This window comes from Wyeomyia smithii, chromosome 2 (assembly GCF_029784165.1).
Source record: "Wyeomyia smithii strain HCP4-BCI-WySm-NY-G18 chromosome 2, ASM2978416v1, whole genome shotgun sequence".
NCBI classification, from domain to species: Eukaryota; Metazoa; Arthropoda; class Insecta; order Diptera; family Culicidae; genus Wyeomyia; species Wyeomyia smithii.
In genome coordinates, this window is record NC_073695.1 from 237,318,100 (window position 1) to 237,343,756 (window position 25,657).

General features: G+C 39.4%; 1 protein-coding gene across 50 annotated transcripts in view; it reads right to left on the bottom strand.

The window, feature by feature from the left end:
* Nucleotides 1–6,991: 6,991 nt before the first annotated feature.
* The window catches only part of LOC129725357 (sodium channel protein para), a 167,014-nt gene continuing 148,348 nt past the window's right edge, over nucleotides 6,992–25,657 (bottom strand). For 49 of the 50 annotated variants that reach the window (XM_055681112.1, XM_055681107.1, XM_055681101.1 and 46 more), the window contains 7 exons: nucleotides 24,437–24,559; nucleotides 16,952–17,074; nucleotides 16,526–16,720; nucleotides 16,215–16,460; nucleotides 15,885–16,155; nucleotides 15,521–15,825; nucleotides 6,992–15,456 (listed from right to left, as the gene is read on the bottom strand). In XM_055681112.1, the coding sequence (XP_055537087.1) occupies nucleotides 14,443–15,456; nucleotides 15,521–15,825; nucleotides 15,885–16,155; nucleotides 16,215–16,460; nucleotides 16,526–16,720; nucleotides 16,952–17,074; nucleotides 24,437–24,559 (2,277 nt within the window). In that variant the 3' untranslated portion in view covers nucleotides 6,992–14,442. The remainder of the gene's footprint in view (nucleotides 15,457–15,520; nucleotides 15,826–15,884; nucleotides 16,156–16,214; nucleotides 16,461–16,525; nucleotides 16,721–16,951; nucleotides 17,075–24,436; nucleotides 24,560–25,657) is intronic. The other variant, XM_055681114.1, reaches the window with a different exon arrangement.

A 25,657-nucleotide genomic window follows, 5' to 3' on the forward strand; every position in this document is an offset into this window, starting at 1 on the left:
TCATAGTATTTTGAACTGCGCTAGAGTGAGATTTCGCAATATAAACGGCACAGCATCCCTGATGTTATCTCTAAGTTTGTTCTTGGGATTAGGAAAAGACATGCCGTGCAAAACACCGCAACGGTGCGCACATTTATTCCAATGGGGGGTACGGCTGTTTATTTGATGACAATAGTTGGAGAAAACAAACCTAGGAGAGATAAGCATTAAACTACGAAAGGGCTCTAAGTAACTAAGTTATATTGACAATAGGCAGCCTGGTAAATTCGGATCGGAAACAAGTGTATTTGATTTGTGCTCCTGCGAGTGAAGAGCAACGTCATTCGGTAATGATAAGACCGGTGATGATGCTACTAGCTGTTTTTAATTTGTTTAGAAGATTTTTCTAGCTGCCAAAAATCACATAATATTTGGATTTATTCTAAATGAAATAAAATCTATGTTTTCTTTTAATCTCGACTAAATCAATCACTCATTTTTGGGTTTCTTATAATGAATAAGTGAAAATCTGTCATCGAACAAAATAAGGGTTTATCGATAACCAGTACTTCGATGAGCACTTGAACGACGTTTAAGCGAAAAGAAAGTACCAACCGCACTCAGAAATAAGAAGTGTACCAACCGCATTGAACTGCGACCGGACCGGATGTCAGCCTTAAACTTCAGGAAATACAATTGGAGTTATTATTTTCCTGGTGAAACTTGAGCGTCCTAGCTTATTAGCGTCTTCTACATGGAGTCCATGTCCATAGTAGGACGACTTCCAGCTACAATACGTCTGCAGATTTCTGTGCTGCAGTTGTTGTCGCACGTTACCAATGATTCGAGGTACACAAATTCGTCAACCACCTCGAACTCATCTCCGTCGATTACTACGCTACCGCTGTGCGAGTTCTATCGCGCTCGGTTCCCCCTGCTGGTAGATACTTGGACTTCGACGTATTCACCTTCAATCGAACCTTTTCAGCTTCACGATTCACCTTAGTATATTGTTCAGCAACTGCCTGGAACGACCCTCCGACAAGGTCCACGTCGTCAGCGAAGCAGATTAACTGGCTAGATTTATTGCGCACTCGAAATCTTCACACAGCACTGTACACAATCCATCGTGGCCTTAATCAATCTTGTTAGTTTTTCAGGGAAGCCATTTGCGTCCATAACTTTCCAAAACTCTACACAGCAGGCCCGTAGCTATCGGGGGGGCCTAACCCTCCCACACGTTTGTTTTGCCCCACCACGCAATTTTCTAATATATGTGATTGATACTGAAAAAATCCAAAAGAAAAATCTGAAATATTAGCAATAAGCATTATTGAATAGTCACCGGTTTTTTCAATGGTAATTATATCAGTCAATTTTTTGGTCGAGCTCATATGCCAAAAAGGACAAATTATTCAATCCTCTGATGAGCCAGCCTGATTCGCGCCAAAGTTGAAACTGACGATTCGCATACTTCCATTTCGGATGTCCGGTTCAGCGTCTGGGAGTAAAAATGACAGTTTTTTTTAGTGTCATTTTTAAGAAAGAACCAACCACAGTTTTATATGTTTGGTTACATCAGAACAATGCAAAACAAGTTTGACTGTAAAATTGGACCAGTTTTCCCAAAAGTATTTTTTCCACTTCTTGATTTCTTTGATTTTTTTTTTTTTTTGATTCAAACTTCAATCCATCGACGGATCGAAAGGCCCTGGACCCGATCAATTGCCACCATTCGTTGTCAAAAATTGTGCAAGTGCTCTAGCCTTGCCTGTAAGTATACTCTTCAACCGTTCTTTGAGTGAAAAATGCTTTCCCACCGTTTGGAAATCCGCTTCGATTATACCGATTCATAAATCAGGTTCGCTCAACGATGTAGAAAATTATCGCGGAATTTCTATATTAAGTTGTTTGCCGAAAGTTTTTGAAAGCATGGTACACGATGTGCTCTACCAATCTGTTAAACACGTTATCTCAGCTGATCAGCACGGATTTGTTCAGAGGCGATCTACTACGACAAATTTGATGAGTTATGTTTCGACCCTTGTACATCGGATGGAAAAACGGCAGCAAATTGACGCGATTTACATTGACTTTGCCAAAGCATTCGACAATGTGCCACATACTTTAGCTGTTAAAGGTTTAAGCGGATAGGACTTCCAGGGTGGCTGACACAATGGATTTCCTCGTACCTTACCGGGCGTAATTCTTCGGTGAAAGTAGGTGAAACGTATTCTACACCTTTTGAGATTCTTTCAGGAGTACCTCAAGGCAGTATTCTGGGCCCTCTGTTGTTCATACTGTTTATAAACGATCTCTGCACGAAGCTGAAATCTCCAAAATTATTGTACGCTGACGACCTCAAGTTTTACCGTGTAGTCACAACGGAGGCTGACTGTTGTGCGCTCCAAATGGATATCAACATGCTTCTGGAATGGTGTGGCTTGAACGGAATGGAAGCCAATGTGACCAAATGTTGCGTGATCTCATTCAGCCGCTTGCGTGCACCGATTGCCTTCGAGTACAAAATGGCGTCAACGAGCATGGCCCGCACGACCACAGTGAAAGATTTAGGAGTGCTTGTCGATAGCAAATTAAGGTTTACGGAGCACATTTCTGCAGTCACGGATAAAGCTTACTCCCTATTGGGTTTTTTTAAGCGAAATTCTAAATTCTTCGACAATATTTACACGCTAAAGATACTGTATTGCTCGTTCGTGCGCAGTGTCCTGGAATATGCGGTGCAAGTGTGGGCGCCGTATCATGCAATACACATCAACCGGTTAGAACAAGTTCAGAAACACTTTCTCCGATATGCTCTTCGATCTCTAAACTGGAGGGACGGAACTAACCTACCTTCGTATGAAAGCCGCTGTATGTTGATCGAGTTGCCCACATTGTCAAGTAGACGAGTTTTCCTCCAACGTATGCTAATATTTGATGTGCTAACAGATCGAATAGATTGCGCGGACATTCTTGGAAAATTGCGATTCAACACACCCCTTCGATTGCTACGTCAACCTGAGTTTTTCCGCCGACCAAATCACCGCACTCTCTATGGAATGAATAACCCATTGGATGTCTGTTGTAATTATTTTAATGATGTGATAAACATGTTTGATTTTGGTGTGTCGAAATATGTGTTTAGACTAAGAATTAGTACATAAGTTAAATTGTCTGTACGATGTTTTATGTCGAAGACGAAATATAAATATATAATATATTTCTTAGATTGAACAAATCTTAGAAAAAAAAATGACACACAAGACAAGTTTTTTTCAAATATTAATTGATTCTTGTGATTCATGTTCATTTTTTTTCATTAGTCAAAAAGTTGAAACATTGATCACTTTGAGGCACGTGTTCCCAAAGTCCGATTTAGCTGAAATTTAGCATGGGGACTTTTTTCGAGATAACCAAACTTTTAAACCCTACGGTTAAACAATATTCGAATGTCATTTTTTTTCAAAATCGTTAAAAATCTGTCTACGTGGTATGTGGATGGCCCCTTACACTATGTAAACCTGCTCATTTAAGTCAGTAAACTCATGAAAATTTGCAGATTTTTTTCCTTCAATAAGAAGGTTTTTAGCAACAAGCTGGCTCGCCACTGTAAGACACAAAATTCTAAAGTTTATATCCCTGCTTTCTTTCAACTATACGCACATTCCCAGTTTGTTTTTTTTTTTGGAATATGAACTCGGAAAACTGTTTTTTTTTTGGGGAAAAGAAAATTCTTCCGTGACACCATTAACCACTTCTTTGAATTGAAAATAAATGAGCTTCTGAATCTTTTGGTGCTAAAACTATCGAAATAGGAGGAAAACTGCAAAAGTTATAAGAATTTTAATTTGTGAGTACCCGGGTACTCCGTTCAACGTACTTTTTTTGTCGAGCACATAACGGTTTAAAACTGCTTACTCTACAAAAAATAACGTTTTCTTCAATGAAAATTCTCTGCCACGCCAAACGGAGTAGCTACGGCTCTGCTACACGGTCGAAAAATCAATGAAAATATGGGCCGTAGGGACTTGGTACCCGCGACACTTCTGGAGTATCTGCCGCTGCGTGAAGATTTGGTCCGTTGTCGATCACCCATCCACAAAACCGACTGGATAACTCCGCACAAGCCTCCGTGTTAGCATTTTGTAGGCTGCGTTGAAAATCATGATCGCTCGGTAGTTCTAACATTCCAACTCATTGCCCTTCTTGTGCATTGGGCATATTACTCATTCCTTCCTCTCCTCCGGCAGCTGTTCTGTATCCCAGTCCCAGATCCTGACTATCATCTGATGCAGACAGCAAGCCAACCTATCCGGGCCCAGCTTTATAAGCTCCGCTGCGATGCCATCCTTTCCAGCTGATTTCTTTTTCCTGGACTGCTTGATAACACTTCACCTATCGTGGGTCCGTTGTGCTGACGAAGTCGTTCCTCCTACCGTTTTGGTCCTCTGCCTTTACGCCATTCAGGTGTTCATTATAGAGCTACTTTTACCTGTCGATTAACTCACGTTCTTGATTCCTTCATCTTTATCCCGACACATTTCAGCTCGCGGCGCAAAACTTGCGCGGGATGCGTTTAGTTTCTTGTAGAATCTACGTGTTTCTTGAGAACGATACAGCTGTTCCAGGCGGCGCTTTTTGTCCCGGAGAAGATCCGTCTGCTGTCTTCGCTTCTCACGCTATGACGGGTTCATGGCTGCGGCATTAATGCCCGCGCTGTATTCTTATGGTCTAGAAACGTTTGACACTTCTCGTCGAACCAGCCGTTACGTCGATTCCTCCCGACGAATCCAACAGCACCTTCCGCTGCGTTGTTAATGGCTGCTTTCATAGTACTCTAGCAGTCCTCCAGAGTAGCTTCGATACGCTCTCCCTCATCCAGTAATGTGCCTTAAGACTTTGCGGGTACTCAGTAGCGACTTCGGGAACGGTAACGGATGTTGTTGACAACCGAAAGTCTTTGGCACATTTTGACCGTCAGTAGATAGTAGTCAAAATCGACGTTTGTGCCACGATAGGGACCGCTTCTTTCAAGTTGTTAACTCGCCTTTTAAATCCCACAATTGAGGTTAAAGAAGTTGAAGAAAAATAAAATTATCGACAGTGGTACACAGTCGTGCGAGTTCTAGAGAAACATTTCTAAAGGTCCTATCTGCTTTGATCGAGGTTGCATATTTAATTTTGGGGTGCTTTTTAGCCGCTTGCCGATAGCTCGTTCCACAAGTGTAGTTTTGAGAAACAATGTATGACAAAATTGTAGTCCCTAAGTAGTCTTACAGTTTTGTCGAATAGTGCAATGCTATACTGTCGTTCCAAGCATAATTGTCTCAGCGTGCATAAGGTTTCTGTAGAACATGGGACAACTATGCTTGGAACGGCAGTATAGCTCTTAAACCTGAAGTGTGAGAGCCCATATTCAGCGCAATATTCAGCCAATATTCGCGGTGAATATTATGATATTCACCACGAATATTGGCTCTCACTTTTTAGGCATAAGAGATAGAGCACTGCTTTCTTTGACAAACTTGTTGCATTACGTAAGTACAATTTCAAAATTGTACTTGTGGAGCGAATTTTCGGCACGCGACCAATTGAATGGAAATGACACCGCAAAATTGAATATGCAACCTTGATCGAGAAAGGACAACGATTATGGAAAACTCGGTACTTCGAATGTAAGGACTCTACTCAAACCGGCACGCACAGGTATCTTTGCTAGAGAGCTGCGAAAGGTGAATGTGGGGGTCACAGCTATCCTGGATGTGCGGTGGCCAAAACGGGAGGTCGTGAATTCCAGGCATTAAAGGGCAATAGGGACACTTCAGTTAAATAAAGAAAGCTTCAGCCAGAGGCATGGCTATCTGTAGCCTTTATATTACAGGTTGAAATATTCGTAAGCATTCGTTGGTCGGCACTTCTCAGACGTTGCAGTGGTAAGATAGTTTAGAGAACCAATTGTTGACTCGAATTACTATCTCGTTGTCCAACGTATTAAAATCGAGGACAACAAGGAGGATACAGTTGAACATCCAGCGGTTATCAACTGAAGGTGTGATTAAAGAGTGCTCACAGGAAGTTGATGAGCAAGTTGGAGGGGACCTAAACGAACAGCGGAGACTTATCCACAGTACGATCAGCACCACAGCGCGAGAAATGTTGGGTGCAACCACAACAACCACGTCCAATGAGTGGTTTAACGATGAATGCCCGCGCCAGAGGTCATATGTTTGCTACGGCTGTAAAACGTCAGAGCGGAGGAAGATATCAAGTAGCTAGAGCTGCTGAAAAGTGACTCCATCGCCGGGCACGATGCGAGAAGCTTCTACAAAAAGATTAACGGAATTAGAAACCAAAACGTGTCTGCCGCTGTCATAAACAACGACAGTAAAAGGAACCTGATTACCGCTAAATCAGAGTTGGACAGGCGTTGAAAACAACATTTTAGACTACGGACCAAATATTCACCTTGCAATCAACTCCATAGACTTCAGGACAGCGTACGACTTAGTTAAGAGCAATGAGTTAAGGCAGATAATCGAACATTGTTTTCCAATAAAACTAATTAGACTTATTCGTGCCACCCTTGGTAGTCGGTGAGATGGGTTGACATGCCGAAAAAATGCACCATCACAACGAAGTCTCCATGCTCCTAGTTTTTGCGGACGATGTCGACATCATTGGTACACATTGTGATTAACTGTAGAGCGGTGGAAAAAGCCTTTGAACCTCTCGAGAAGAAAGCTGCGAGAATTGGGCTGTCATAAACTCTGCCAATCGTCTTGGTGGTTGGTAGAGCGTGTAGCAGCCCGTCGGTTGAACCATGAGCCATGAAGTGTACCAGGCATACAAATATAGTCAAGGGGATGAAACACGACAGGCTGCAGTGTAGCTAGAATGCCGGAAGAACGATCAACGAAAACTATATTTAGCAGGAATCACCTGATGCCTGATGACACGGACCAAATCGTGAACCTGGAAAATTCGGACGCAGAAACCTTCTCACAACTGGTTGGGTTTGATTTGTTTTTATTGAATCTTGTGCTATATTGTTTTCAAATATTACTTTATTGATGACAAAGAGAAAACTTAACAAATGAGAATTATGCTAACAAAACTTGGAACGATTTAAGAAAAATGTTTTACAACAATTTGATATTTATGCAACGTTTGATAGGCAAATTGTTTCATTGTCTTCATGTCTTGCGAACTAACACATTTAGCGGTTTTTTTTTTCTTACATTACACGCGCACTCTAGCATTTGGCGCCTCTACTTCTTCAGTTTCTTCGGTTTCGCGTTGCTTGCAAACACACATTCCCGACTGAGAGATTGGATGCATGTCTGCGTGTTTCAGTTGATTTATGTTAGTGTGTATGTGTTTGTGGCGATGAGTGTATGTCTATGCTTCAGCAAGAATGCCGGGAACTATACTTTTTTTTTTGTTAAATAGAACTCATATTACGTCGGTACTGAAGTATATGAATAATAATCTTACACTACCTCCGTGAGGGATAAATCATCTATAAATATCGTTTTGTTTTGAACAGACCTACAGTACTGTTGCTTTTGCTTCATAATATAGCTGGGGAAGTCGCTATATGTATGAAAGTTGTTTTGGGATTTCGGTCAGTTGTGTTCTCCTCAATTTGTTCAACTAATGATGAAAAAAAAAACTTTTCTTTTATCTAAGATATGGACTGGGGCAGATTCTTTTCTCCTAATCTGCTGGTGATTTTGTGTGTGTTTATGTGTTTGTGATGGTGTTCTGGTGATGTGATCTGCTAGACTGGTCTGCCTCTGAACTATTAATTTACTCTGTACCTAGATAAATTTGGATTCGTAAGCTTAGGCGCTAACTGTACACTGCACTGTTTGTACATAGTCGCGGTTTTAGGCTTTCTTTGCACTGACTGCAGGACGTCGGTTCGGGGTGCGACGGTTTAGCTACTGATACTTTTTTAGTTGTTTGTTTTGAACTCTTGCTGTTGTTGCGGAAAGTAGTTGGGTCATTTCATTTCTCAAAAACTAAGGATGGTTAGCAGTCTAGAGATCGAAGATTGGTTCTGGGTGGTGTTTCTAGTAGTATTCTGGTTGTGTGCAAAATCTGCTCTAGTTAGAGATATTGGTTTTGTTGTGGACGAGCTGTGAGATTTGGTAGAGATAGGTCATGTGGCAGTGCGAAGGTTGTTCCTTGGAGCCACGAAGGATTTTCGTAAATATTTCTATTTTTAGATGTATGCTCAGGAAAGATGTTATTCAAGACAAGCATGAACCCAGAAAGCTTGGACTTGATGCTACGATCGGAAGACATAACTGCTATAGTCGTTTTGTACGTGATTCTGTAAACGTCAAGAGCGATGTTTTCAAAACAGTAGGGCGCAACTTTTTGCGATGTTTTCCTACATGATATTCGCTCTTGCCATGTTTACTATGATAAGACTGTTTACAGTAGCTATGGAAAATAGTTTGACACATTGTTTATCTTTACAGTGAAGTTTTACAGAATGTTGATTTTTCTGTGTGAAAAAGTGAAAAGTCGAAGAATATGGCTTTGGTGTGTTTAGTGGAATTGAAAAGTGTGATTTTTGGTATGTAAACGCATTGTTACTTAGTGATATTCACGGAGACATACGTGTCTTCGTTCTGAGTTATTTAGAAATCTTGTTTCCGAATTTAAGATTACAAGAACAAAACGTGGTCCCACCAGAGCTTTGTTTTCAATTTCAAAGTTTATTCGTGGAAACAGGAAAAAATATTGATTCGGGAGTATCAACGCGTGTTGTTTCTGTGATAAGCTGGTACCCTCAGAGGTGTCTTACTTGATTTGACTGATCAAGATCAAAAAGATTATTGGTTTTCAATGAAGGTTTCGGGTCCCTCAGAGTACTTCGTCGAAATGAAGTGTACGGTTCACATGCGAGTCCACTAGTCTGAGCGGAAACAATCAAAACTATCTGTATTATCTAAGAGGGTACAGATTAACAATCCAACTTGCTTAAACGGTTATTATACGAAATTCCATCGGATTGGGCCTTCGAGGACAACTCAACGCACCACCACCTGATAACCGCTAGGTTCGACTCACTTTTGAGTTTCCTATGCCAAGTTTGCTTTTTTCGCACTGATTATGTAGGGTAAACAGGTATAATACGCCCCCCCTAAGGAACATCGTCAATATTGTAGCTATGTTTATCACAAACAACAAATCTTTCCTGCAGTTGCATACACTATTTAGTTGGTAATCCACTGCTATCATTTTGTTTTGTAATTACTGTTAAACAAAAATGCCATAATTTTATTAAAAAATATGACAAAATTGCAAGCTCTCCAATCTACCGGGGCAAAACGCCCCAGATGCAGTATAATATGCCCCATGCAGTAGCTTCATATGGCAGCTCAGCACGCGAAGTGACACAGCGCTTGAAGTCTCAGAAGCAAACGCTAAAGCAATGAACAAATCAGCCGGGCTAGCGGTGGGGCATATCGCCCGGAGCTGTAATGTAGCAGAAAGCATTGAATACTTAGGCAAATTATCTAATTTTTATCGTTTCTTCACTAGATACAGCTTATTAGAGGTTCATTTGAGATATATAAGTGCAAATACCAGGTAATAAACTTTATACGCTAGTGAAAAAACGTTACGGAAACGCTGCAAGAAATTAGATCTGAAGCAGCTCAAATCAAAATTGATTTTTGTTTATTTTTTGCTGCTAGTGACAATTATCAAACTTGCACAGAAGGTTGGTCATATGACCCGCTACGGATTCCCAATAGTCTCATGTCTTATTTTTTGTGTGTTTCTGAATAAATGGACGGGGGCGTTACGCCCCGGGGGGGGGGGGGGGTTTATACATATTTACCCTATGTGTTTGAACCTCGCTTGAAGCCTGCTTTGGTTTAGTTTTTTTTTATCTTCATATGATACCAACATTCTTTATTCTTCTGTGCTGCCCTAAGCATATGTGTTCTAATTTTATTAACTTCTCTTAGCATCTCTTCTATATTCTGTTTGGCAGGAAGCAAACAACCAAGGACTCGCGAGAAATACTTCCGGTGATTTTTTTTTTTTTGTTTCTTGTACTCTACAAAGCTAAGCTAAAATCATACTACAAATGCAATATATGCTTTACTAATTACTCTTTCAAGAGCACCATTGCTTCCAAAGTAGTGAAGCTCTCTGGAAAGGAGTTATTTTCCTAATTTTATCATCGGACTTTATGTCGCAATTGACCTTGATGCTACGCAAACAATGAAATGTGAGCGATAAGCCAAGATCGACCCTCACGAAGCCTATTGCACTGTTGAAGTTCCTCTCTCCGTTTCGAACTGCTTTTGGCGCGTGTTTAGTTTCGTTTCCCGGTCTAGTATCTTGCTCTGGTTGCGTTTCTGCCTAAGTTTTGCATCTATTTGTACAATCGCAAATCAAATTTACTGCTTCCTATGGTTTTGCTTATTTTTTGTTAAACTGTTTCCGTTCATACACTCTTGAAAAAAGGCACTGAAATTGTTGTTTCTTTGTGGACATAGGGGATCGGCGCTCCCAACAATTTTAATTTTCTGTTCACTTTATAAGCATTTCATCATTAGTTATTTTAATATCTTTTAGTATAAATGTATATTTTAATTTTCTTTGCTTTTCTTAATGCATTTATATTCATATTTAACAAGCACATGCATATGTGTGAATACTGGCAATCGAGTGTATGTGTGAGCGTTTTTGTGTGTGTGTGTTTTTTTTTTTGCAAAATAGACGGATAAATGAGTGGCGTCCGTTGCGTGGCGGTTTGTAAAGACGTTACTGGTGGCGTGGCATATGGCGCGATTAGAAGTATGGGACGCGGTATGGCTTCAAGCGAGGTTCCTCTCTGTACTTTCGCTAGGTTCTCCTAATGCACATGAACGAGAAAACAAAAACTTTACTTCTCTGTTCCGCTAACTATTCCATGCTAGGGTGACTACGCTTATTAGTGGTCGTACACTGTCTACACTCCCATGTCGGTTGTATGGCAAGAAACAATTTCATATCGACGATGCATAAAAATGTGCTACTTTCAGCTCGCTCTCACTGATTCAACACATCACCTTCTCTATCTGGCTTTGTTGTTTTTTTTTTTGTTTGTTAATCTAACTAGTCGCTCTTTATAGTTAAATCTTTGGTTTGGTTTGTTTTTTTTTTGTGTTCTTTCTTGTTTTGTTTTATTTTTCGCATCGCGTGCTTTTTCTACCGTTCCTTGTTCCTTAAGCATTGTACAAGAATGAATTAAACTTACTCGTCTACAGTGTTCCTGATGGCCAAATAACCTAAAATGCGATTTGCTACTTTCATCTGAGATGTATTCACAAATGCTACTATCATTTTTTACGCTCTTCTCGTATTCTCGAGTAACTAAATGGTGCAAATAATTTACACTGCTTGCGTTTGCCTCTGAATGTCTTCCTCTTATAATCTTTTTTTTTTCAATTTGTTCTTTCTGCCCTTACTCTCTTGGCTTCTGTCACTAAATATGGTAGTTTAATAATCGATAAAAAATATACCAATTAAAAATAGTTTTTTTTTGTTGTTACACCTTTAACTCGGCTTCGTAGATAAACTTTTTTCATAAAAAAAATATTTTCATTACTGTTCCGTCCTCCCTTTCGTGCGTTTCTTTTTTGTTTGATCTCTCCAATGGCTCCTCTTTTCCTAGTTGTATGTTTGCAATTTATCGCTTGCTTACTTGCTTGTTCACTCTCTATTTTGCTTTTCTTTATTTTACAGGATGTATATAGCTAAAAATGTAAAAGTGTTTCTTTTTTGGTTGCTTTTTGTTTTCGCCTTTTTTTTGTCGTTATTTTCTCTTTACCTTTTCATCAAAGAAGCTTCTGGCTCTGTCTCACGCATAAAGCAGGAAGCAGAGTGACAGCCGAGCGCACGCACACATCTTGACAGATAGCGCAAATTGTCACCGTTCGGTTTGCTTTGCACATGGATGTGAGGATGTACACTGGGGTTTAATGTGTAATTATGATAGCGTGTGCGATGGAGGAGTGCGCGCTGATGGAACACTGAAGGCAATCAAAGCGGACAAGTGTTGAAAGTTACATTTACTCTTCGAACGGCAACCTTAGCAAGTTTAGGCTAATGAATGGTGGAAAAGTCGGGAAAAGAAATGGTTGACTCTTACTCCCTTTCCAGTGTTTTCTTCTTTTTCGTTTGCTCTTTGCATGCGCTCGTTTGGCTCTGCTCGAAACGCGCCCGAAAAACAGAAATGAACTTGGAAAATGTTCCGTTTATATTCGCTTATTCAATTTGAAGGAAAGACAAATAACAATATTAAAGAAGAATGGTTACCTTTCATTTCGTGTTTGTGTAAGTGAGAGAGTTTTGAAGTTAGCATCGCCTGTGATGAGGTTCGGTGTGACAATGTGTGTGTAGGAGGAAGTGTATTTGTTAAAAAAATAGATCGCGTTTGGTTTTTGCTATCTCTGGCCTTTATGCATGCTTTCTTCTTTTTTTTTTGATTTGCAGAACATCATTTCGTGGGTTAATGTTCAAAAAATTGTTTACTTAACATACTTACGAGTAGTTATTTTTTTTTAAATTCATTATATTATTCATTAATGATAATATTTGAAAAGCTTGACTAGTGTTGTTTATTGAATATAAAGGCTCGCCCCAACCCCTCGCGTTTGATTTACAAATTAGTATGTATTATATAATAATTACAGTACTGTCTTTTATTGCACGCAGAAACATATTAAAGATTTGTTTTCTTGTTTTAGCTGGTTGTTTTGTCGCTTTTTCTTGGTTTTATAAATCTTTTTGTTTATATTATTTTTTACAATAGTTGAACAAAACCTGTGCGATTTTTTGTTTTTTTTTCTTCTTATTAATAATATAAAAAGCCTTAACGTTATTGCAGCAATGCCGTTTTAAAGGTTTGATTTTTTTGTATTTTTACACTTTTGTTTGCTTTGTAGAAAAACAATAAATAAAAATGCATATGACTTACATGCTCTTGCTTTAGCCAATATAATATATTTACTTCTTTATTTAATCTCACTTCATTCACATGTGCTCGTGTCGTAGCTGACGCTGTTGATCTTGATGTCGAATACTCTCTGTTTGGTTTGCTGCTGACACTTTTCTTTTTCGCTGGTATTCGCTCATCTACTCAACCGCTCAATCCAATTTGTTTTTCTGTTGTTGGATTAACATAGATTTGATTGTTCTTACTTGTTTTCTTTGTTTCTTCTTTGATATTATGTTTTCTTTGTGTGTAGCTCTTGCATTTTGTAGTTGTTTTCGTCTTGCTTTTCTCGTTGGCCCTCATAGTTTCCCTCGTAGTGTGGATGCTCAATACTTAATACGTAATGAAATGACAAAACAAAGTACCGCGAGAAACTTCTAGGCAACTTGTATGGTCCGAAAAAATAATGGTGAAAAAGACGTAGATCTTTCGCTCATTGTTGAGTAGTCGGTTGTTGGGTGTTTTCATCAGTTGTGGTTGTAATTGTGATTGATCTTGTTCGCCAGATGTGTGCTGGAACTGAAATGGTTTCTCTTTGTTAACATTACAACCACACATAGCTCACTGTCATCTTGTTCGCCGTAGTCTGTTCGATTATTTTTTAGAAAAGTATATGGATATTGATTTGTTTGCATTCAATATGATTCACTATGTTACATATCACACTGGTTTATGTTCTCATTGTTTGGATTGATTTCTACAGTTTATTTTTACACAGATTCTGCTTTAAATTTCACTGTTTTTCACGTTATCCCACACTGCTTCTACTTCTGTTTATTGTTCGTTCACTTTCACTACCACTTATTTGTTTCGTTTTCGTTTGATATAGTCTTCAGCGCGTTTGTTGGCGGCGTGTTTGGTTTTTACCTTTGCTAGTAAGATCCCAAGCACCGTTGTCTGATATACGTGCTTGTCCTCTAGTGTGTAAGATCGGTATATTTGACCAGGAAAACAAAAGCATCTACAAGAAGACGGGTAACCTAAAGGCAAACGATTCCGGCAACTAAAAGGACTGTTAGATTGTGCTTTTCTCCTTCCGATTTTCGGTTATATTGTTTTTGTTTTTCTTCTCTTCTCTTCTATTCTGCTGGATTGGTTTTTGTAATCCCAGTTGAGCTTGTTCGCGTCGCTAGATACCGCAGTGATCACTTTGCTAACCTTCAGCCATTTGTTCGATTTCAGTTCCCATGAATTTGCAATGGTAGTCTTCTAATGCGCTTCAGGATTTGATCGCTTTACATGTGAGTCATTTCGTTCACTGTTTGTTTGTTCTTCTATGCGATTAAAGTTTTTTCTTTAAATAATTAAATTTATTATATGGCAGTCGGCTTTCCCTTTCTTTATTGAATATTCTTTTTTGTTGGTTTTGTTTTTTAGTACTCTAGTTCTCTTAAATATTATTTCTGTCGTGCTTCTGAATCTGAATCAGAGAGAGGGGGGCGAGGCCTGGCTCAGACATCCGCCAATCGTGAAGTTATACTTGGCGATCGTGAGTGTATCACGACTCGATGGCCGTTTTTAGTTACAAATCCATCACTTTCTACTAGGACGGCCGTTTGACGACCTTGAGGATCATTATTGCCATCGGGCGATTCTTTCGGTGATAGATTGTGCTCTACTATTCCTATGTTAGCCTGAGAACCACTACCGCCTCCACCGCTAGAGCCGGGCGTTGTTCCTCCACCACCGCCAGGACTGCTAACACCACCACCTATACTACCACTACCAAGTTTCCCGCTACCAATACCTCCGCCAACGCTACCTCCATCACCGCCACCACCGTCGCCTCCGTCATTATCACAAACGTCGGCATCGGTATCGTCCCCGGTGGCACCACCACTTTGGCGTTCCTTGTGCTTCCGCCATGCGTGTTGAATCACTCTGGCACAGTACTCCTCCCGCTGTCGCCAAAGTGTGGATGATACGGGTTCATAGCCCACTTCATCCGGACGCGTCTGTACTTCACCCAGTTCGGCCGTTTCCTCGATAGGGTTGCCTTTCCGGGCGAAGAAATCTTTTGTCAGTGCATCCAGAATGTCCACGCAGAACATCATATCGCCTCGACAAATCGGGATATCCATCGAGATGATCTTGTATCGGTTCGGTTTGTGAATCTGTAACGGTGGCTCGAGCACGTCCAGGAAATCCGACAATTGGTCATACCGCACGTACTGTGTACCGTCCGGATCGAACTGCTGCCAGATTTCGTAGTACATGTCGTAGTCGTCATCCGTCAATCCTTCTTGTACGTCCTCCGTAGCTTGCGAGTAATTTTCGAGAATGACAGCGATGTACATGTTGATGACGATCAAAAAACTAATAACGAGATACGCTAGCAGATACGTTATTCCGATCGTCGATGACCCGCAATTTCCCGGATAGCCCTTGTCGTTGTCCGGTGGTAAGCACTCATCTTCGTTAATGATTCCGTCCAACACACCATCCCATCCGGCCGATGTGGACATCTGCGTGCGGTGTAAGTCGGTATTAAATCCAATGATTCTGAGCAATTCAGTCTCAAGTACTCACCTGAAACAGAAGAATCATGCTCTGTCCGAACGTTTTAAAGTTGTACACATCATCCAAGCCGCTCTTGTCCTTAACGTGCATGAAAAACGACATCCCGAAGATGGCGAAGATGAACATCACCAAAAACAGCAGCAGACAGATGTTAAACAGCGCCGGCAGAGACATAGCCAGAGCGAACAGTAACGTTCGGATACCCTTGGCACCTTTGACGAGACGGAGCACCCGACCGACCTTGGCCACACGAACGACACGGAGCAACGTCGGTGACACGAAGTACTTCTCGATGAGATCGCTTAGCACGAGACCTTTCGGATGTGGAAATGAGATTTTTATCTTGTTAACCAACATTTTTCACTCAACTTACCTAAGATGGACAGGATGACGACGACGAAATCGAACAGGTTCCACGGTTCGATGAAGTAATGGTAGCGCAGGGCAAATATCTTCATCAGACACTCGCTGCTGAAGATGCAGATGAAGATCATGTTGAGGTAGTCCAGCACCGCGCTGAACGTATCCGTTTGCTTGTAATGATCGAGCGTCATCGTCAGCATGTTGAAGCCGATGAACAACATGATAATCATGTCGAACTTTTTGTTGGTAACTATCTCGAATACTATTGCTTGTGGTCTCCACTGCAAGAGAGTGTAATAAAGTTGAAAGTGTTTGATTTCGGAATTTCAATTCGACATACCCTAGGCCGTGGAATGGCTTTCAGTGGCTTCTTGGAACCCATTTTCTTCATCGCATTGTAGTACTTTTTCTGGTCCTCTGTCATGAACATCTCCAGGGAGCCACCAGCCTTCTTTTTCTGCTCGTTAAAGTTGTCAATGATGACACCGATGAACAGGTTGAGGGTGAAGAATGATCCGAAAATGATGAAGAACACGAAGTATAGGTACATGTAGATATTGGTCTCGCGAATTGGTTGCTTTCCGACCTAAAACGGAAAATGGAACCGTGTTTGTTTTATTGTTGACACACCAGTACTAGTAAAGTACTGACCTCCCGCGAGTCAATCGCATCGTTCATGATCTGAATCCAGCCCTTGAAAGTAGCCACCTGAAACAGACACAGATACGCCTTCCCCACGTGGTCGAAGTTCATCGGTGAATTCTCCCACGTGTAGTTTTCCGCTATGCAAGCGGGTTTATCCGGGATGATCTCGTGCGAAAGCGTTGTTTTGTTAGTGTCGACGCACTGATGGAGAGGTGGTTAGAATGTATGAAAGAATTTTGACACGCAGACAAGGACGACACACAAACTACCGCTCCCCATAACCCACAACCGGTTGGGCCCGGTTTGTAGGAGAGGGGAAGCGACTAGGAAAGGTCTGAGGGGTGACTAGTACTACGATGGATTGGTCCGTACGGATCTCCCCCGTACGTGCACCCGGCAATGGGAGGGGGAGGTCTAGACAGGAACCCTTACCTTATAGTACTTGCCAGCAAACAGCTGCACACCCATAATGGCGAAAATCAACCAGAATATCAAACAAACCAATAACACGTTGAAGATGGACGGTATAGCCTGTACCAATGCATTGACGACGACCTGGATGAGGTTGGATTATGACAGGAAATGAAGTTCACCGTTAGAATGTGAGAGCAAGGACGATGTACGCGAAATTTACACACTCGAAATTTTTTCTGACAAATGGTTCATATCTAAAACGTGATGCAACGACTACAACGACAAAGGCTGAATATGATGAGGTTGTGAGACAAAGTCGCTGATAGTAGACGAAATGAGATGCGTTTTTTTATGTTTCTACACGATGAGGAAGCATATGGGTATTGGGAAGAAGAAAACTAAGTGTGATGCGCTTAACACGGCTGAGGATTTCCGACAAAAAGCAAAAGCGTAATTATATAGTATGTACATGAAAGCGGTTAGAGTGTGATATTATCATCTGAAACTTGCCGTGAGGCGTTGCGGGTAACAAATTTGCTGGACTACACCGGTGAACAGCCACTTTGGTGCACAGTTCTTAGTAAAATTATGTGTGTATTTGACTCGCTGATTTCAGACATCATTTTAGTGTTTTCCTCCTAAGTCTAGTTTTTTAAGATATTGCGAAAGAGTAAGGTTTGTACTTTCTTGTATGTAATAAATAAACGATTAGTATTTCTATTAGGCGTAGACGATTGGTTAGTCTACCGAAAACAGCTTAAAGATTGTATTTTGCTCAATATACAGAAAACAAGTGCTAGCAACACTCATTGAAATTGAAGTTTTTGATTATTAAATTTTTGAGAAGGTGATGTCGGGCACAAAAATATTGATAAAAATTAAGCGAAGCGAATAATTACCGAGGGCGAATATATCAACCTAACTATTCCAACGTCCATTTTGAACATTTTTTCTTTCAATTTTTTTCGAGTTTGGAATATGGGTATTTATCCATGGACTTTACTATTGTTGTTCAAATTTTATGAAAATTATTCGCAAACAATTATTAGAAATGAATAAAGATCCCGTTCACCAATTAAAAATAAAAATTACAGTAATCACCCGATTATATTACGCCCCGATTTTATCACCTTTTTCACCCGATTTTATCATCCTACAACATTTGAATAAAAAAATGCAGGGTACACTGATTTGCGATTATAATATTTTAGTACTTTTGCTTAACTCTGTGGAGAATAACATTATTCTGGATATAGTTTTTTCTACCATTTTCGGGCGATCAAATAAATAGTGATTCAAATGTTAATGGGACACCTGAAAAAATGTCCAAAAACCAAAAATGGCGCTGTTCCAGTGGTAGTAAAATTGAAATTTCTACCAGTATTTTGTTCATTGGTCAGGAAAACAGCTGCGTTTTATACATCTTATTCTAACTTTCTGGTATTTACTTTCACTAAACGCAATCTATTTTTATTTAAAAAAAAACATGTTTTTCCTATATAACTCGTACAACCATTCCACAATGGTCCAGGTGAACTTTAAACAAAGAAGTTAGAGCGCAAAATGTGTTTTTTCAATATAAATCGGTTGTTTTCAAAGATAGAGAAAAAATTTGTTTTACTAACTTACTTAAAATTATTGGAGCTATAACATTGTAGAACAAGTTTTTCTTCTATCTGGAAAGATAATAAAGTCAGATACTTGATTGCATCGAAAATTTTGGTCACCCTAATTTTTGATAATTTTTCAATAAGCGCTTTTTCATATGTAACAACTTTGTAGAAGAAAGTTTTTCTCTAAATTTGGTTTCTGGCTAAGGGGCGACATCTGGCTTCTTACTCTTCTTCCTCATCCACCTCGATGATCCCTGTTGTATTTTTCGTGAGTGATGCCATTCACTCGGAAAATACTTGAATGTTTTTGATGCTTTTTATCACCATCATGTACAATTCCTCCTGCAGGCGACAGTTTTACCGTCTGAGGGTTACCGGAGAACCTGCATCTTTAATATACTAAAAATCGAAAGTGTCATCCATCAATGATTATGAATCATTCATTGACCCAACTGCATTGTACTCTCCGCACAAGCAATATGCTTCAACAGGTATATTTCAAACTTAATCCAGAACGGATTCAAAAGTAGAAATAAGCTCACACTACACGCGCACTTTTAAATCTTTTGGTAATCGATATAAGTGATGATCAAAGTCGGATCTCTTACTACACCGGTATTTGTACGCTCTGTACTTTATTTTGAATGTTCACTTGAAATTAGTTTAGAATATAACAGGTGACATCATAAAAAAATATAAATCGAAACAATAAAACATGTTGTTCAGCAACACTGCCAGCAAGCCTGATGATAAATTTTAACGCACTCTGGGTTTTTGATTTCAACCAATCAGTGAGTGGTTCCCAAAGTGGATGCAAATCTATACCCAGTTGTCTCCCCTTAGGTTTCTGGACCATTTTGCATTCGTCCATGAGCCCGTGATGTTGATTTTGACAACAGTTCAAAATTAGGGCGAGAGCCGTGTGGCGTCCAATACTCGTTCAGGTGAATCAAGGTTGCAAAAAGCAGATTTTCCCATACAAACATGAAATGCAATGCGTCAAGCGGTGTCATTAGAAATCGACTTCGATAAGTTAGGGGTTTTTGAGGCCTCAAGTGGAATCAATAAAACTTTATAGTCATAGCCAAGCAACGGCATCTAGCGCTGATGTGATTGGAGTTATCGATAGTTTCTAAAATTCTTCAATAGATGGCAATACACAAACAGTTGCGCTCACTGGTGTGAATTGTTAGCAGAAATTCGCGGCGGAGCCCACTATGACCATAACGTATATTCAGAGAAGTTTCAATCCACCTAAAAGTTAGATAGAAAATTTACTTTTCATCAGATTGGGATAGACACACAGTGTATTTAGCAAAGTTTTAAGTGATCTCGAAATAAGAATTTTTTGCCAAAGATATTATGTTCCTACCTCTTACGTATTACGAACCACATAAAGTTTCGTTTGAGATGGCACTAACATTCCAGTTTAAGTTCGTACTTTTTTCGCAGATTTTTTTCGAATTTTCAGCAATTTTTCGAGTTATTAGGCATTTTTGGCAGGTTATTTTTGATCTATCAATTTTAAAGTTATTTGACGTATTCCGATATTTTTGGGGGTATTTGCACTTTAACTATCTCCAAGAATCGCAATTCTTTATAAGTGGCAGTTCCATTGAAAACACAAACTTTGGCCAGTTAGAGTCTGTAAACAGCCTTTTCGATTAATTCATACTGCCGTGAAACGCATATCAGTCACACCTACGAAATCATCGAACGTAGAAAACAGCGATAGAAGAGCTAAAATGTTTAATTCAATAAAATACTTTACCGCTTGGAATGTTGATATGTTTTCTTCTCTGATGGATAAACTTTGATGTTTTGATACTTTTGTTTCAATTAATTGTCAATTCATAACAAATAATACATAACAGAATTGATTATAAGGGGGACTGACATGCGATTATTACGCATTACAGTGCGTAAAACAAATCGTACATAAGTGCCAGTCTTTATGATCACTGAGACTAAATAAGTTTGTTGTTGTTCACAGTTATCAAACTGGTTTATTTTACTGGAAGTTAATTTCAAACTCGTGAAAAAAGTTATCGTTAGATCTTATCTTGCCCTCTACGCATATGCCGAGCTCCGTTGATAATTATCTTGATCTGGCTATTTTTGATCTTTAACAAGAAGGAATTAAATGTTGCGGAAACAAGCATTCAAACTTTACATATATCCAAAGATTAACCTTGCGATTTGTTTATAGCCTGCTAATTCATGACGAGTCGGATATTGATTACGATCAAACTTAAAAGACAAATCGTTTGAAATTATTGGTTTCGGATCGGAATGAGAACATCCTCACTTTTTGGCTTCCGTACATCACCTAAGATCAGGAAATGGAATGGTTAACGGGTATTTTAGGCTGTTTTCCAGAACCTGTTTCGCTTGTCGTTATCTTGATTTTTAAAATGACGTATGGAGTCAATTTCTGACCTCGATCTGATTCCGGAAACACCCTCATTGAGTGGTATTCATAGGTGGTCATTTTAGTCTGTTTTCCAGAAACCGAAAGACGTCATTTTAGCATTCAAAATGGTGTCTAGGGTTGATTCTTGGCTTATCTGCCCCATACCGATTACGAAAATACCCATACTGGGCGGTATTCGACAATTTTCGGCTGTTTTGCAAGTCATCATTCTGAATGACGAAATAGTATGTGAAGTCAATTTCTGGCTTCTGTGCATCATTTCGGGCGGTTCTCCAGAAACCGGAAGGCGTCATCTTAGAATTCAAAGTAGTGTCTGAGGTCGATTTTTGGCTTCTGCGCATCATCACGATTACGCAAATACCCATACTGGGTGGTATTATGTCACTTTCGGTTGTTTTCCGGCAACCGGAAGTCGTCAAATTGGATTTCAAAATGGCAAATCGGTCATTTTGTGTTGTTTTTTATAAACAATGGCTTGGCTTTTGCGCATCACTGCGCTTCCAGAAATACCCATATTGGGTGAGCACTTTCGGTTGTTTTTCAGACCCGGAAATCGCCATCTTGGATTTTGAAATGTCATGTCGAGTCCATTTTTAGTAGCCGGGCATAATTCTGGTTTCAGGAATACCGATATTTGGTGGTATTCGGCCATTTTCGTCTGTTTTCAAAAAATAAAAGATTTCGGAAACATTGGGTGAAATGTCTATTTCATTTGCTTGGGAGCTCCCCCTACCCTTCCAAACTATTGAGGGGTGTCAAACCATCATAGAAACATTTTTTGCCCCCAAAAACTTTCACATGCCAAATTTGGTTCTATTCGTCTGATTGATTGTTCAGTTTTGAATAAATTTTTGTTTCATTTGAATAGGAACCCTTCCATCCAGAGAAGGGAGGAGTGTAGAGCATCCGTGAAAATATTTGTTGGCTCCTAAAATTTTCACATGCCAAATTTGGTGTTATTTGCTCCATTAGTTCTTGAGTTATGCAGGAATTTGCGTTTCATTTGCATGGGACCCCTCATTTTCCGAAGAAGGGAGGGGAGTCAAACTAAAACAAAAATATTTTTTGCTTCTTAATATATCCACATGCCAAATCTGGTTCCATTTGCTTGTTTAGTTCTCGAGTTATCCAGAAATTTGTGTTTCATTTATATAGGACCCCTGCCTTCCAGAGGAGGAGAGGTCTCATACTATCACAGGAATTTTTCCGGCCCCAAAAGCCCTTATATACAAATTTTCACGTCGATCGGTTTAGTAGCTTCCAAGTCTATATGGATCAGACAGACAGGCAGACATTTTTATATATTTAGAAGAAGACAGGCCCGGATTTGAGGGGGGCCAAAGAGATCAAATGTCTCGTGCAAACCGACTCGCGGGGCCTTCCTAGTCATGGGCCAGACGGAAAGACAGAGTGACGATCTTTTTTTTGCTCGTCACCTGCGGAGCGTTAAGTTCAATCCGAAATTTGAAGTTTTCTTACCTCTAAATGTTTTAAGGATTTTAGGAGAAAGGAGGCCCCACGAAAATATCTGCCCGGGCCCCCTACCACCTAAATCCGGCCCTAGAATAAGGAAAGGGACTTAGCGGTTAGCTTTTAGATAGGATAACCTGACCTGATATTTTTAAATTATATTATATTTCAAATTTAAATTTGAAAAAAATTAGAGGATTCCTTAGGTAATTTGTAGATGACGTCTGTGTCACTGCTTAAGAAACTATATTAGATTATTATTCTTTGGGTAAGTTTCATAAGAAAAATAGTTCGAAATCACTAAAAAGTTTTTTCAGTTTATTGCCAAATGTATGACAAATGTAAGTACAAAATATTAGCTTTATACAAACACTAGTACATAACCCACGAATTTGTGTTTTATCTCCCTTCCAGAGGAGGTAGAGAATCACCATTGAAATGTTTCTTCACATGCCAAATTTGGTTTTATTTGCTTGATTAGTTCTCTAGTTGTGCAGAAATTTGTTTCCATTTGTATGGGATCCCTTCATTTCAAAGGAGGGTGGGATATCGAAGCACCATAGAAGTATTTTTCTTGCTCCCAAAAACTTCCACATATCCAATTTGGTTCCAATTGCTTGATAAGTTATCGAGTTATGCAGAAGTTTGTGTTGTATTGGTGTTGGAGCTCTCCTTCCCAGAAATCACCCTAATCACCTTTCCCGGCCCCAAAAATCCCTACATACAAATTTTCGATCAGTTAATAGTTTCCACGTTGATAAGCATCAGAGAGACAGACAGAACTGCATTTTTATATATTTAGATTACTTGCACTTATTCAAATCACTAATTATACGTATTAAGTTATTGGTTTGACATCTTCCAAAACAAAATGGAAATGATAGAAAGTTTTCTGATTTTATCACCCTAAATAGCATCAGGGTAGTTATAGAATCGCGTGATCACTGTAATATATCATTATTGTTATTGTAGTGTTATCTATCGATGAATGAATTGATTATACGCTTGACAGAAGTTGCGTCATAGCTATGACACAATCGTTTTTCTGGTTTCACCATCCATCTTTTGCTTCTATAGAGTAAATATTCGAAAAGATTTTGGTAACGTTTTCATGATATTAATTTTCGTTGTTCATTATCTCAAAAAACTAGACTTGGGCATAGGAAACCAAGATTATTTTTAAAATCATTTGAAAGGAAACTAAAAAAATCCTACTGTTTGATCTACCTCATATCACGATATAATTGAATCAGATTGATCGATCAATTTCAAATTCTGATCGAAACTGTGTCAAACAAAAACGTGTGATCATTCCAAGGTCATAAGGTGCGCCTACTGTACAAGTTACGGGGGGTGCAGATAAAGGCTAACAAGAAGAGGCAGAGGTTGTCAGTGGTGGTGCTTCTGCCAATTTCGCATCGGTCCACTAGTCAGCGTCACGTTTAACGAGTCTACCCACTGGGGATCGGTTCGTTTGCGCCTAAAGCTTGGTATAGGAATTTAGAGTGTACAGGTGAGGCTTCGGTTGCATGCTGCTTGCTTTTACGCGTCTGTAAACTTTTTTTTCATCGCAAGCGGATCGCATCTAGTCTAAGTTGAACTGTTAAGTTAAGCTTTTATGAAAAAGGGTTATATAAAGTAAAATGGCTAATCTACTAAGAAGAAAAATAAGAAGAAGAAGAGAAGTTGTGGAGTTTTGAAAGAACTGGAATCGCATCGAGGTGGGATGACTAAATAAAGCCGGATTTAATCAATCAATGATAATGTTTGATTTTAGGGTTGCTTGTTGAAAATTTGGTTTTACTTGATGAGCGCTACTACATGGGTTTAGTGGGAAGTCGATCTCTACTAGTCGGTAACTACTGGCGAGAAAATGAATTTAGAAACAGAACGAGTTGAACTGAAGCTGGTTACGAATCGGTAAAAAATCGGATTGGATTGTGAAAAAGGCAAGTTGAAATAGGAATAAAAGACAGAGTTACGTACCCTCATTCCCTGCATTCGGGACATGGCACGTAGAGGTCTCAGTGCTCTGAGAGTTCGCATTGTCTTGAATGCTTGAATACCACCTGCTCCACAGAGTGAAGCAACGAAGTTGATTAAGGACACCTAGATTGTTAGCAATGGCGCAGAACAGAGAGTGAGAGATAGATGAGATGTAGAGAAAGGACGAAAGTACCTTGGTTTTTTTTCTGTTTTTGTTTATTTGCTAGGGTCGAGCATTGACGGTACGGAGTTTGATTGGATATGGGCATGAGAGATATGTCAGTTTGTATGTGTTGATTGTGTTCGGTTTTAATTCCGCTGAGGGCGCAGAATGAGTACAGGGTGTGGTCTGATTGGGGCGCTTGTCTGATTGGTGAATGAATAAATGAATTACCACCCCAAAAGGTTTTCATCGAGTTGTCTGATTGGTTCTCCTGAAAGTTTGTTACAATTTATAAACCTAACAGAAAACTCATTTACAACAGAAATCACGCAGGGTGAAATAAAGCACCCTGAAACAGTAGGCACTTTTGCTTTATTGTCGACTGGTGTTAAGTTATTTAAAACATTCAAAAGAACTAGAAAATATAACAGAAACTGAAACGTAAGTGTAGATTTGATTGGCGGCACATCATACTCTCAACTTATACAAACAAGAAAACCAGTAAATAGAAAGAGTTAAGATTTGGATCAAAGTCAAAAGGCAACTGATCGAACTGAATTTTGACAAAGCGCCATTTTAGTGTACTGCTTTTCATGAACATGTTTTGTGTTAGACAGGAACTGAAAAAGAAATGCGAATATGTGTGGGTTCTATAACATAGATCTACTACTCAGCGTATATTCTTAGTAGCAAAACTAATGGCGCTTTGTCAAACAGAAGTCTGATAGACAGAAACAGATTTGTTGGCATCACAATTGGTTACACAATGCAAAAATTTGTACAAAATAATATAACTCCGATATATTCACAACAATTTGAAATTATAAAATAAAAAATTGATCAGCAACAGGAGCAAATTGTATACAGTATTATGGTGGGCCACACACTTATAGTAGCGCTTGTACGCACACACACAAATAGAAACCGTAGTTTGTTTACCAGATATACATTAATGATAAAATCTCTCAAAGGTTAATTGATAGAATAGAACTCTATTGTCTAAGCTATATTCGATGATTCTACAAACAGTAGTTAGTATGTATATATACGTGTGTGTG